Consider the following 13,393-nt stretch of genomic DNA (forward strand, 5'->3'; position numbering starts at 1 on the left):
CTGACCCTAGGTTGTCTTACTATGTGTGGCCTACACCAAGTAGTAAAAAGGGTGAAATCCCTGGAGGGAGAAGAGCTGGGCCAGCTGCTGAGTCTGTCCCATATAACACTGAGGTGAGAGTTGAGAGGAGGCTCATCACTCACCTCCAGGCCAGCAGGAATCCCACTGAATACAGCTGCTTCCCTGGGGGCTTTGCACGAGGTTGGCGCCTTGGTTTTTTACCCAAAAGATGTCCATAAAGAAGGGTGGAACTTTCTAGTCTCACAGACCTGAGAAGAAGTACCAGTGGTTTGAATATTTCGAACATGTTTATGACGTTATAGCAGTGGAGTTCCACAATGTGGTCATATGCACTTACCTCACAACTTTAGAAAAGTCCAGTTATTCAGAGATTTTTATAAAATTTAAAGGTTCTTTTATCCTGAGTGACAACTGTAATCGTGGTAAATGGGTTTTTATAGATATAGCGTGATGCTCATTCGTAAAAAACATGTTCATTTGAGATAGGGTTTTCGTCACTGTGGTTTGGTTTGATGTAAAACATCTTTTATGTTTTTAACTAACATTTTACTTTGTGTTGATTCGTTCTTAGTATTTAATTGATGTGCAACTTTTCTCTCATGTTACGGCATGAAATTATTTATAGATTCGAAACTGACAAGGTGTTTTTACACTACATTCAGTCCAGGCTGGGAATCAACTGTTTTTTCTTCTTCTGGGTTCTGGCAAAGTAAGTTTTCAACAGACTTCTAAATCACAAATGGACTTGGTTAGGGGGGGGGGGTGTCAGTTCTTCATTTGAAGGAACATGTGCCACAGCAATGGCTTCTAAGGCAACACAGCACTGCACATCTTTGTCATGCGCAAGTGCACCCTCTAAGCATAAAGGAAATAGGCCTTTTGTGGAGTGGAAGAGACTGGGTTCAGCCTCAGTGCTGGGTTTTTTGGGTTTTTTTGAAGAGGAGGGTTACTAAAGGGCTTTACGGAGATCACAGTCAGATTCTATCCATATGAAAGGTCTAAGAGAAGGGGAGGGGTTGGAATGGGAGGCTGTGGTTTACAGAGATGACTTACAAGGCAGTGTATTTAGAAGGTTGGCCATTTTGTTCCCCATTCATTAGAGCACAGCAGGACAGCATGGGAAATACATGGTATCCCTAAAGACAAACAGGCAAACTAGGGTGAAGGCGTGTTCCACAAGCTGCTTGAGATCCTTTGAAAAGAAAGACTATGAAAAGATGCTATATATCCTTGTGCTTCACTTCTGATACCTACCACCCCTCGTGCAGAGCCAGAACAAAAATATCCACAATCAATATTCAGTTCTTCCTTAATATTTCTCCATATTATTACTCTTGCCCAACTCTGTGTTAGTAAAGGCCAGCAGTGTTGAGTGGTGACAGAGAAGATAGTACACTGGATATTTTGGAGGTCGTGTCTGTGAGATCGAGTATGTCCACTTAACAGTTTCCTTACTCAAGTTTTAAATTAAACTAGTGCTACAAGAAAAAAAACACAACACCCTATTAAACCCCCCTCTGCTGCCCCTGTGTCTTCTGGGTGAAGACCCCCACTGGAGCCAATACCCCATCATTTATCAGCCCAGACACACTGGCAGATTTATGGCATTTCCCACTGAGCAGAAGAGATTAACTATGTATTGGGGGAAATAGTCAAATTAGTAGAGAAAACTATAGATAAGATTTGGGAACAGCATGCAGCGGTAAGGGCAGGACATTTGGTTTGTTGTTACTTTTTCATTTAACATCGCCTCTGTGATATAAATGTGTAGGATTTGACCACTTGAATGTGCATTCATTGTAGAAACCAATGTCCTGTTGTTCATGAAGAATTAGTAATCATCAAAATGAAGCGGGATAGTGTGGAGCAGCTGCAAATGAGCCTAAGGTCACCCTGCCCGATGTCAATTACTTATTAGTTTAAAGCATTGTTATCCTATTGAGTGATGGCGCATAATTGACCTGTTTTTTTTCCAGTACTAATCAACTAACATTCATACTTGACCTCACTAATATTTATAGTCTGTATGCTTTTAAATCGTCATAGCAATGTTCCAACATTGAGTGCGTTTACATGCACTTCATCTGATAATTGCAATAATTCAATGGGCACTTGGGTAACCAGATCGTGGGGAAACTGTGGGTTTACATGCATCAGGCGATAATCAGATCTACGCTTTGCAACTGGCCAATGATCCCAAAGAAGTACATGATGTAAACTTAAATCTTTTTACAAAACTTTCTCTATAAAGGTGATACAGATACAGAATTTTGAGAGAACTTCGGAATGTGTCTGGGATTCCGGGTTGGAGTTTACATGCTTTGACAAATCCAACAATTGAGCCAAAGTCCAGCTCTTATTGGATGAATTTGTCGGATTTCTAGGCTTTAATCCAGTCTAAGCCATCAGAGTAAGCCATGCTTTTAATATGATAATTACATAATCAGATAACTACAGAAATGTGATTATGATCGGATTATTAAATGCCTGTGAACGTGCTCGTTGAGGGTAAAACCATTAATTTCCAAAGATATTTGGGATGAACGTTACGGTTGGATGGTAAGATTGAAATATGGCATACTGTGGGATTGGAAAAAGTTGCTGGTATTTGAAATTGATGACACTATATCACTATATGAAAAAAAATGGTGGGGACAAGAACACACCGACATTAAGAACTCCCTCTTTTTTCTTTGCTCTTAGACAGGAATGCCCATAGCACTGTATTTCTGTCTTCACTATTTTTGGAAGTGGGTGTTTTAAACTCACTTTTAAACCTTAACTGATCATAATTAAATCCTACTCTGGTTTGAGAAAAACCATGCTCCATGAGCTTCCCTGGCGAGATTAAAACCTGCTCTGTGAACTACACTGGTGATTAGTAATGCTACGGTAATTGTGTTGGTACACTGGTGATTAGTAATGATACCCTGGTGGGAATCAAACCCCCAGCCCCTGGCAGTATTACTATATCTGTTTGGAAATGGTAGGATGGTATAATAAAATTTGATATATTTCCAACACTAATCAGTATATAATATATGACGTCCTACTCCATCACTGTTTCAGACGAGGTTACAGAGTTTAACAGCTGACTGGAAATTCATTGAGATGCATGGCTTAGCCTTGTTTAAGTGTGACTATGTACACCAACACCCACGTGGTCAGGATTACCATGTCAAACACATACAAGCATTTGGCCCTTTTTCCTTCGTGGACGAGTTACAATGGGGACGCATAGGATTAGAAGAGTGCGCATATCAAAGTACTGCTAAATCAACGCAGGAAAAAAAGCCTAGAGCGAAGTGTGAAGTAACACGATAATCCCCCCCAAGTGTATTTACCAGGATGATCACTTCTTAGTGCGTTTCTAATTGATCCCTTATTATAGTTTATTGCAGGTATTTCAAGCTGCTCTCGGAATTTGCAGAAATGTTTGGGGCAGTGATAAGAAAACATGACATTTATTTATTGGACATTTTAAATACATTTAATGATATATATATTTATATATAAACCAATATATGGTCGAATGCAAAACGTTTGGACACCTTTTGTTGCTTTTCTATATCAGCAGTGACTTCGATTTGCAGCGCGCTGTTTCTGTTTGTTGTTTTAAAAATCACGCAAAATTCGTCATCCAGCTGCATTTCTACGTTAACGATGTTTTCAGGAGAACGCACGGGTGCCCAAACTTTTGCACATTTACTTTTTAAAGAGAATATCATAATAACAAAGGAGTAAAGTGCAGGTATACGTCTGTTAAGTCAATGTACGCGCAATAATTGTGTTTCACAGTCTAGCGCGGGCACGAGAATACGACGTGTCTCCGCTGTTCACGAGCCTGGCTGGGTTCGTGAGGGATACTCGGGAGTTATTTAGGTCCTCGGAGCCTGCGCCGGTTCTGCGCGTGCCCACCGGTATGCCGGCGCGCGCACACGTGTTTGACGGTGACCTGGACGCAGCGCTCACACTTGACGGTGCAGCACCAGTGGAACTTGCAGTTGCAGCTGGTGGCCGTCTCCGTGCGCCGTTCCTCCACGCGCAGCCCGCATTCGTGGCACAGTCTGCGACAGCTGCGTCGCTGCCACTGCGAGAGCCCGTCCCCGTGCTGTATGCACTCGCGGCCCTCGGTCCCGTGCAGCCCCAGGCTCTCGTTTCTCGCGCAATAGTCCGGAGAGTCCTCGAGGTAGATGAGCTCCGAGCGCGAGATGGACCCCAGCGCATCCGCCACGGCCGCGCGCGGGTCCGCGCTGTTCCCCGCGCGCACGCGCCTCTTGTCCAGCTCCAGCTTGTGCGCCTGGTCGTGCTTCAGCTTCAGGTAGTCGCCCACATCGCGGAAATCGGACAACTGCATCCAGCACGTCTGCACCGCGCAGCTTTCCGACATCCCGTGACATCTGCAGATTCTTTTCATGGTCGATTTTACAGCCTGAAAATAACAAGAACGAAAAAACAAGGGCCGGTTTTTAAGACCTCTCAAGTGATACCTTTAAAATCCTTCAGGCTTTAGAAGCTAATTCATTCATTTTCTGTAACCATTTCATTCAGTTCTGGACAGAACCCAGTCCATCACTGGGCACCACAAACACACACCAAACTTCTGACCCGGGAGTGTGACACAGACCCCCTATATAGATTAGTTCTGGTCCACCGGATTAGTATATACCACTGCTTATAACATAGCCTAATAATACTGGAACATTCCACAGATTATAGAACTGAAAGTGTTCTTATAGTAGCACTGTAAAGGAGTTTCATGTCCTGAAAGAGTTGTAACACTGTAGGGTCTGAAACAGTTTAGTACTGGTGCTGGAAAAAGGTTGATCAGAATCTGAAATATATATGTTTTCCTCTTCATTTACATGTAATGGACATGGTCTTCAACAATGGGAAATAACCCCCCCTACACACACACACACACACACACAAACCATGTTACAAACTACGATTCACACACCAGTCTGACTTAATAACCAACAGGGAATGAATACCACTGCAGGTTCATCAACCCTCACTTACTGCAGCAACATGAGCAGTCTGTTCACTGGTAAAATATTTTTAAATCTGTTCTTTTTATTTTATTTATTTTTTGCCATGGTAACACACTGTCTTCACCCGATGCCAGGATGTGAAATGCTGCAAAGAGACAGTGAATCTGTTCTTCTCTGTAAGTTGAAAGTCTATATCCGTAGATTGAGGCTGATTGATGACAGGATATTTTCTTGTTAAATTGTGAGGTTTCCATACCACAAAACTACATTAAAGTCCAAGTGAATACTGATTATATTTGTAAGAATTTTAGGAACTGAAATCTGGGATACTTATATAGTACTGGCTACTGTTTTTAAATATAGGCCAGGGCTAAAATATTGGACATAAGCGTGTGAAAACTTACCAGACGTCCTGCAGCGTTATTATGCAGATTGACTGCAGCTCGTGCATCTTGTCCAGTCTCAAATGCATCCACATACTGTTTGGAAATCTTCTCTCCATAGTCCACATTATCACTGCAGCCCCCCCACAGCCATCCACGACCCCCTGACATCAGAGATGGGGGAAAAAAAGTCCATCTTTAATACTTTCAAAGACACTCAGCCAATGTCATCCATATGGTTTATTCATTCATTCATTCAGTCTGTAAGTGCTTACCCAGTTCTTCACAGGGTGACACACACTCACACATTCACTCACACACTTACTCACACCGACGGACACTTGAGTCGCCAATCCATCTACCAACGTGTGTTTTTGGACTGTGGGAGGAAACCGGAGCACCCGGAGGAAACCCACGTGGACACAGAGAGAACACACCACACTCCTCACAGACAGTCACCCGGAGGAAACCCATGCAGACACAGGGAGAACACACCACACTCCTTACAGACATTCACCCGGAGGAAACCCACGTGGACACAGGGAGAACACACCACACTCCTCACAGACAGTCACCCGGAGGAAACCCACACAGACACAGAGAGAAAACACCACACTCCTCACAGACAGTCACCCGGAGGAAACCCACACAGACACAGAGAGAACACACCACATTCCTCACAGATAGTCACCTGGAGGAAACCCACACAGACACAGAGAGAACACACCACACTCCTTACAGACATTCACCCGGAGGAAACCCACGTGGACACAGGGAGAACACACCACACTCCTCACAGATAGTCACCTGGAGGAAACCCATGTGGACACAGAGAGAACACACCACACTCCTCACAGACAGTCACCCGGAGGAAACCCACGCAGACACAGGGAGAACACACCACACTCCTCACAGACAGTCACCCGGAGGAAACCCACGTGGACACAGAGAGAACACACCACACTCCTCACAGACAGTCACCTGGAGGAAACCCACACAGACACAGAGAGAACACACCACACTCCTCACAGACAGTCACCCGGAGGAAACCCACGTGGACACAGAGAGAACACACCACACTCCTCACAGACATTCACCCGGAGGAAACCCACGTGGACACAGAGAGAACACACCACACTCCTCACAGACAGTCACCCGGAGGAAACCCACGCAGACACAGGGAGAACACACCACACTCCTTACAGACATTCACCCGGAGGAAACCCACGTGGACACAGGGAGAACACACCACACTCCTCACAGACAGTCACCCGGAGGAAACCCACACAGACACAGAGAGAACACACCACACTCCTCACAGACAGTCACCCGGAGGAAAACCACACAGACACAGAGAGAACACACCACACTCCTCACAGATAGTCACCTGGAGGAAACCCGCACAGACACAGAGAGAACACACCACACTCCTTACAGACAGTCACCTGGAGGAAACCCACACAGACACAGGGAGAACACACCACACTCCTCACAGATAGTCACCTGGAGGAAACCCACACAGACACAGAGAGAACACACCACACTCCTCACAGACAGTCACCCGGAGGAAACCCACGCAGACACAGGGAGAACACACCACACTCCTCACAGACAGTCACCCGGAGGAAACCCATGTGGACACAGAGAGAACACACCACACTCCTCACAGACAGTCACCTGGAGGAAACCCACACAGACTCAGAGAGAACACACCACACTCCTCACAGACAGTCACCCGGAGGAAACCCACGTGGACACAGAGAGAACACACCACACTCCTCACAGACATTCACCCGGAGGAAACCCACGTGGACACAGAGAGAACACACCACACTCCTCACAGACAGTCACCCGGAGGAAACCCACGCAGACACAGGGAGAACACACCACACTCCTTACAGACATTCACCCGGAGGAAACCCACGTGGACACAGGGAGAACACACCACACTCCTCACAGACAGTCACCCGGAGGAAACCCACACAGACACAGAGAGAACACACCACACTCCTCACAGACAGTCACCCGGAGGAAACCCACACAGACACAGAGAGAACACACCACACTCCTTACAGACATTCACCCGGAGGAAACCCACGTGGACACAGGGAGAACACATCACACTCCTCACAGACAGTCACCTGGAGGAAACCCACACAGACACAGGGAGAACACACCACACTCCTCACAGATAGTCACCTGGAGGAAACCCACACAGACACAGGGAGAACACACCACACTCCTCACAGATAGTCACCCGGAGGAAACCCACACAGACACAGAGAGAACACACCACACTCCTCACAGACAGTCACCCGGAGGAAACCCACGCAGACACAGGGAGAACACACCACACTCCTCACAGACAGTCACCCGGAGAAGGACTCGAACCCACAACCTCCAGGTCCCTCGAACTGTGTGACTGTGACTCTACTTGCTGCACTCCATAGTGTTTAACAATAATTAATTTAATTTGTGTATGTTTTATTTTTTTGTCACAAAGAAGCTTTATATAAACTAGTTCCAAGTGAAAAAGAATTAGTGGAAGAACCACCTGTAGTCAGTGCTGATGAACTTAACGCCACAGTGTAGTGTAGTGGAATTGGAGGTGTTCTCTGGAATGATGGAGCTTAATCCAGTTCCCTAATCTCGTGGCTGAATGCAAACAAATCATCAAAGCAATGTTCCAACATGTAGTGTAAAGACTTCCCAGAAAGTCAGAAGTTGTCACAGCAGCAAAGGGGTACAGACTGTCTACTGATTCCCTTAAAAGTATGCATCCTAAAACAGTTGCATTCACTAATACGAGGTGTGTCTTCAGGAAACAAATCAGTGTCCTTACCCAGTTTTCCATTCCTAGAGCTGTCACACCCACAGTTGTCCAGATCTCCGAGACTGCAGTTTCTGGTCAGTGTGTACATGACCCCCGCGGCACTAATGGCATGGACAAACGATGTTTCTCTCGTTGCTGTAAAAGACGCAGAGCAAAGGCAAGTTTTAAATGATGTATGTTCAGACAGAAAGGGTGTCGGAGCTGAGCAGCTTTAATTCCTCTCTCTGGATGAACTTACCTCTTCTCAGGCGTTTGGGAGTGGTCAGATGAAAGGTGCTCTCTGGACAGTTCCATCTGTCCCAAGCAAACTGGTGTTTACATTCCTCCATCCCACTCTGAGCCCCGGCCAGCACACTGCTAGTGTAGGTTAGATAGGCCTAGAGAGTGAGAGAACGGCAGCTATCAACAAAGGAACTGAGGTGTGTGCTGCTATGTCCTTCTCTTCTTTAGACAATTTTGGTCTAAAATGAAAAAGCTCAAGATCCAGAGTCTGGTTCAGCCCGGTTACAAAGCAGCACAGCAACAAAACTTCAAATTCAACGTACGATAGGAATTGGTCATTACATGTGAACTGAAAAAGTACAAAATAAGTCGTTAAAACTAATATTTTACTGGTGTTTCTAGTACTCTGAGTCTAAAAGGCAGAGCAGTGGATATTTACATTTAAAGAACGTAAGAGTAATACACTAGAAAACTACTTTAACTTACTTTAGGTCCAGTCATGAGAACATTGTTAATAGCCCTAAAAAAAAAGAGGAGAAAGCAAAGGCATGTGTGAATAATTACTTCATTTACTATTTGAGTTAACTCTCTGGTGAAAACTCAAAAAGCTGTGAACGTTTTAGTGTAATATAAGTTACAGTAATAGATGCCTTACCACGTGTGTCCCAGCAGAGCTTTGTAATAAATAAATAAGAGAATCGTCCAGAGAAAAGCAGAAACCATGTTTGTTTCTTTCAGAGACTTGTAGCTCCACACTCTGAGAAGGCTATAAGCTCCTGATCCTTCAATTCACACTCATTTATACAATCCACATGTAGGGGCGGGGCTTACCTTTTGTCATATAATCTCTGAAATCCTATTGGTCCTTGCGGAACGAGGGCTACCCCGAATAAACTACAAAGGATATCAGTGTAGGTCTGATTATTGTCTCTTAACTGGCGTTAAGGCATTAATCCAATGATCCTGAGAGGATTTACTCAATACACGTTCACGCCCTTTGCGTATGTTTCCAAAAGTTTGTGGACAGCTCAAGTGTAGATTCAGTTTCTAGAGACTAGCATCAAATCAAACTGGACGCTCTGGAGCATGAGCTGAAGGTCACCCCGTGCCACAGATCATGGTGGCATCTGCAGATGGTTCAGCAGGTGAAGTGAAGACATTTCAAAAAGGAGAAACTAAATAAATAAATGAATGAAGACTCAGAAAATAAGTTTCTATTAGAAATATTTAATCAGAAATATTTACAGAGTATTAATGTACATATACAGTTAGAGATATTCGTTTTTAAACCAAAAGCCCATGGTGAAATAAACACTGCAGGTCGTGGGCTAGAAGACAACACAGTGTCAGTGGTCAGTGGTCGAACATCGTTTGGACGTGAAAATCTAAAAAGAAGAACAAAGTGCAGGTAAAGAGCATAAGTACTGTATATGAAGCGAGTCCTTGGCTCGTCTGCAGCTAATTCCGCGTGCGATGCTTCTTCCGCGAGCCTTGCTGCCGCCCAGCTTTGTTCCTCTTGGCGCAAAAGTATCTGGGCACGACCTGCGTGCATTTGTCGCACTTGACCGTGCAGCACCACTGGAACTTGCAGTTGCAGCTGCTCACGACCTCCATGCGTCTCTCCTCAACGCGCAGGCCGCACTCGTGGCACAGTCTGCGGCAGCTGCGCTTCTCCCACTGCGACAAGCTCTTTCCGCCCTGCAAGCACTCGCGACCCTCGGTCCCGGGCAGCCCGAGACTCACGTTCCGCGCGCAGTAGTCCGGCGAGTCCTCCAGGTGCACGAGCTCCGAGCGCGCGATGCTGCCAAACGTGTCAGTGATGGCGCCGCGATTCTCCGCGCTATTGCCCGCGCGCACGCGCCTCTTATCCATTTCCAGCTTGCGCGACTGGTCGTACTTTATCTTCAGGTAGTTGCCCACTTCACGGAAGTCGGAAAGCTGCATCCAGCACGTCTGAATATTGCAGCTGCCGGAAACACCGTGGCACTTGCACGACCTCTTCATCGTGGCTTTGACCGCCTGCAAACAACAAAGTTGGAATAGCGCAGTAGTTAACGCCAAGCATTTCTACACACTGTTTATCCAAATGTCTGTAAACATCACTTATAATGAGTGAATTCGGATTCTTTACGGTGTCTCCATTACACGTGGTATTTGGGGAACTGGGCAGGTGACTGTAACCAACCGTGATCAGTGAAGCCCTCAGCATTACATGCTGTAGAGCAGTGGAACTGTTCCATAAGTACAAATGAGTTAGAGCGGTGTTTGTGATGCTAAATTAATCATTCAATAGATTTTTGTGTGTTTGTTTTCGCTCTGAAATCCCCCAAAATAAACAGGATATTGGACCTTTCAGAAACCACTCTCTCCTCAGTTTATGAACTGAACGTGGAGAGGGGTCTGTTCCGTAAAATATACGAAATAATGATAATGAAGCGCAGTCATCCAGAGGAAATCCACGCAGACACAGGGAGAACACACTACACTCCTCACAGACAGTCACCCGGAGGAAACCCACACAGACACAGAGAGAACACACCACACTCCTCACAGACAGTCACCCGGAGGAAACCCACGCAGACACAGAGAGAACACACCACGCTCCTCACAGACAGTCACCCGGAGGAAACCCACGCAGACACAGAGAGAACACACCACGCTCCTCACAGACAGTCACCCGGAGGAAACCCACGCAGACACAGAGAGAACACACCACGCTCCTCACAGACAGTCACCCGGAGGAAACCCACGCAGACACAGAGAGAACACACCACACTCCTCACAGACAGTCACCCGGAGGAAACCCACACAGACACAGGGATAACACACCACACTCCTCACAGACAGTCACCCGGAGCAGGACTCGAACCCACAACCTCCAGGTCCCTGGAGCTGTGTGACTGTGACGCTACCTGCTGCACTCCATATTGTTTACCAATATTTAATTTAATTTGTGTAGATTTTTTTTTTTTTTGTCACAAAGAAGCTTTATATAACTGTTATTAACTGTTCAGTAAAATATACGAAATAATGATATGAAGCGCACGTACAAGTCTCCCGGCCTCGTTGTTGTGCAAGTTCACCGCAGCTCGCGAGTCGTGTCCGTTCTCCAGAGCATCCACGAACTGCTTGGAAATATTTTCCCCAAAGTCAGCATTATCACCGCAGCCTCCCCAAATCCAGCCGCGACCACCTGATGACGCAGAAATATAGATGTTTAATGTTTGTAAGCACTGAGCGCACAAAACTTTTTTTTTTGTTCATGCAAGAATGAAATTAAGACTTCAAAATTCAGTCTTTCTATAGTGAACTCAGATTTAAGGTTTTTGTGAAGTTCAAATATATTTACAGTGTAATCTGCTGATGGATATTAGATACTCTGGCGAAAATAACACGTTCAGACTGCAGATTCCCATTTCCCCTCATTCCTATGAGAATACCCAGTAAACAAGGAATGTCCCTGGACGTTCAAAATAGGTCTAAAAGTAGTCTGTCCGTCAAGGACATATTTTAAACGTCAATGGACGTCCAAAATCCATCGTAATAAGTTAGTTAAGTGGTGACCAATCGATAACGTCAGTGGACGTCCAAAACGCGTTTTATACAAGTAATAAAATTACTATTTCGGGACCAATTAATAACGTCAATGGACGTCCAAAATACGTCTAATAGTCGTCTTTTCAATGTCTGTGTTTGGACGTCTTTTCAACTTTCATTTTCAACCTTAAGAGAACGTTGATTAGACGGCGGTCATTACGTTATTTCAACGTTGAATCAACGGCTAAATGTTTACTGGGATACTTGCCCATTTTCCCGGCCTTGGAGTCGTCGCAGCCGCAGTTATCGAAGTCCCCCATGCTGCAGTTTTTGGTGAGTGTATACATCACTCCAGCGGCGCTTATCGCGTGTAAGAACGCGGTTTCTTTTGTGGCTGGAATCAGAAAGTAGATTCAGACAGTAAGATTATAACCTGCTACTTGTCTCTTTCTGATGTATAAAATATTGAGGGCGTTTGTGCACAACAGAAGGTGTTGGGTATGTTTTGTCTGGTGTAAATCTAGTCACTCATTCATTCAGTCAGTCATGTATTTATTAATCTGATTATGAAACACTACACCTACTATAGTTCCAATCTGGATACTCGAGCTATTTATTTATTTATTTATTTATTTATTTATTTATTTATTTATTTAACAGACTTGTTTTAATGTGTCCAGGAAGAGATGGTTGTTCTTACCACTTCGCAGTCCTTTCTGAGTGGATAATTGCAGTTCAGTCTCTGGACAGCTCCACCTGTCCCAGGCGAACTGGTGTTTACACTCCTCAATACCGCGCTGTGCACCCGCTTGCACACTGCCAGAGTAAGTTAAATACGCCTGTAAACATTAAGACATACATATGAACTTGATATTGTCTACAGTTGCATGTTTTTGGCTGAACTCTCTTGGAGGTCTGACGTCATTTAAAACATGTGTACTGTAAAAGGTTAAATAATAATAATAATAATAATAATGATGATGATAATAATCACAGAGAAAAAGACACTAATTCTTGTTCTTTCTTTAGTACAGTCCACTTATCATTAAAAGGCGACTAAATCGAGCCTCGAGTCAGCTACTTTTTTGACACTAAGTCACCATTAAAATCCATAACTCACCTTGGGTCCAGTCATCAGGAAATTGTTCACTGACCTAAAGAGTTAAAAAATTAATTAATTAATTGATAAAATTGAGACACAGAGATTATAATCAATATTTAAACACTGAAAATATTTGAACACTATTTTCCAAAAGTAATTTCCAGCAATTATTAATCTACGGTGATTAATTATGATTGTACCATGCCGTAGTGGACAGCACGTGACAGCACATGGACAGGATCAAAGATGGGAGAATCTGGCACGAGCCCATGGATGCGAGCGCGTCCTCTGGTTGCCCGAG

The 13,393-nt window shown here is 44.7% G+C and overlaps 2 protein-coding genes across 2 annotated transcripts; both read right to left on the minus strand.

Moving 5' to 3' along the window:
- Window positions 1-3,895: 3,895 nt before the first annotated feature.
- On the minus strand, window positions 3,896-9,176 carry LOC136673821 (protein Wnt-8a-like). The gene is made up of 6 exons (XM_066649554.1): window positions 9,109-9,176; window positions 8,940-8,973; window positions 8,470-8,608; window positions 8,241-8,366; window positions 5,420-5,562; window positions 3,896-4,453 (listed from the first exon to the last, which is right to left on the minus strand). The coding sequence occupies exons 1-6, from the start codon at window positions 9,174-9,176 to the stop codon at window positions 3,896-3,898; spliced, it is 1,068 nt and encodes a 355-aa protein (XP_066505651.1).
- Window positions 9,177-9,911: 735 nt separating this feature from the next.
- On the minus strand, window positions 9,912-13,393 carry LOC136673761 (protein Wnt-8a-like). The gene is made up of 6 exons (XM_066649461.1): window positions 13,293-13,393; window positions 13,111-13,144; window positions 12,691-12,829; window positions 12,259-12,384; window positions 11,504-11,646; window positions 9,912-10,472 (listed from the first exon to the last, which is right to left on the minus strand). The coding sequence occupies exons 1-6, from the start codon at window positions 13,361-13,363 to the stop codon at window positions 9,912-9,914; spliced, it is 1,074 nt and encodes a 357-aa protein (XP_066505558.1). The 5' UTR covers window positions 13,364-13,393.

Source organism: Hoplias malabaricus, chromosome 17 (assembly GCF_029633855.1).
Source record: "Hoplias malabaricus isolate fHopMal1 chromosome 17, fHopMal1.hap1, whole genome shotgun sequence".
NCBI classification, from domain to species: Eukaryota; Metazoa; Chordata; class Actinopteri; order Characiformes; family Erythrinidae; genus Hoplias; species Hoplias malabaricus.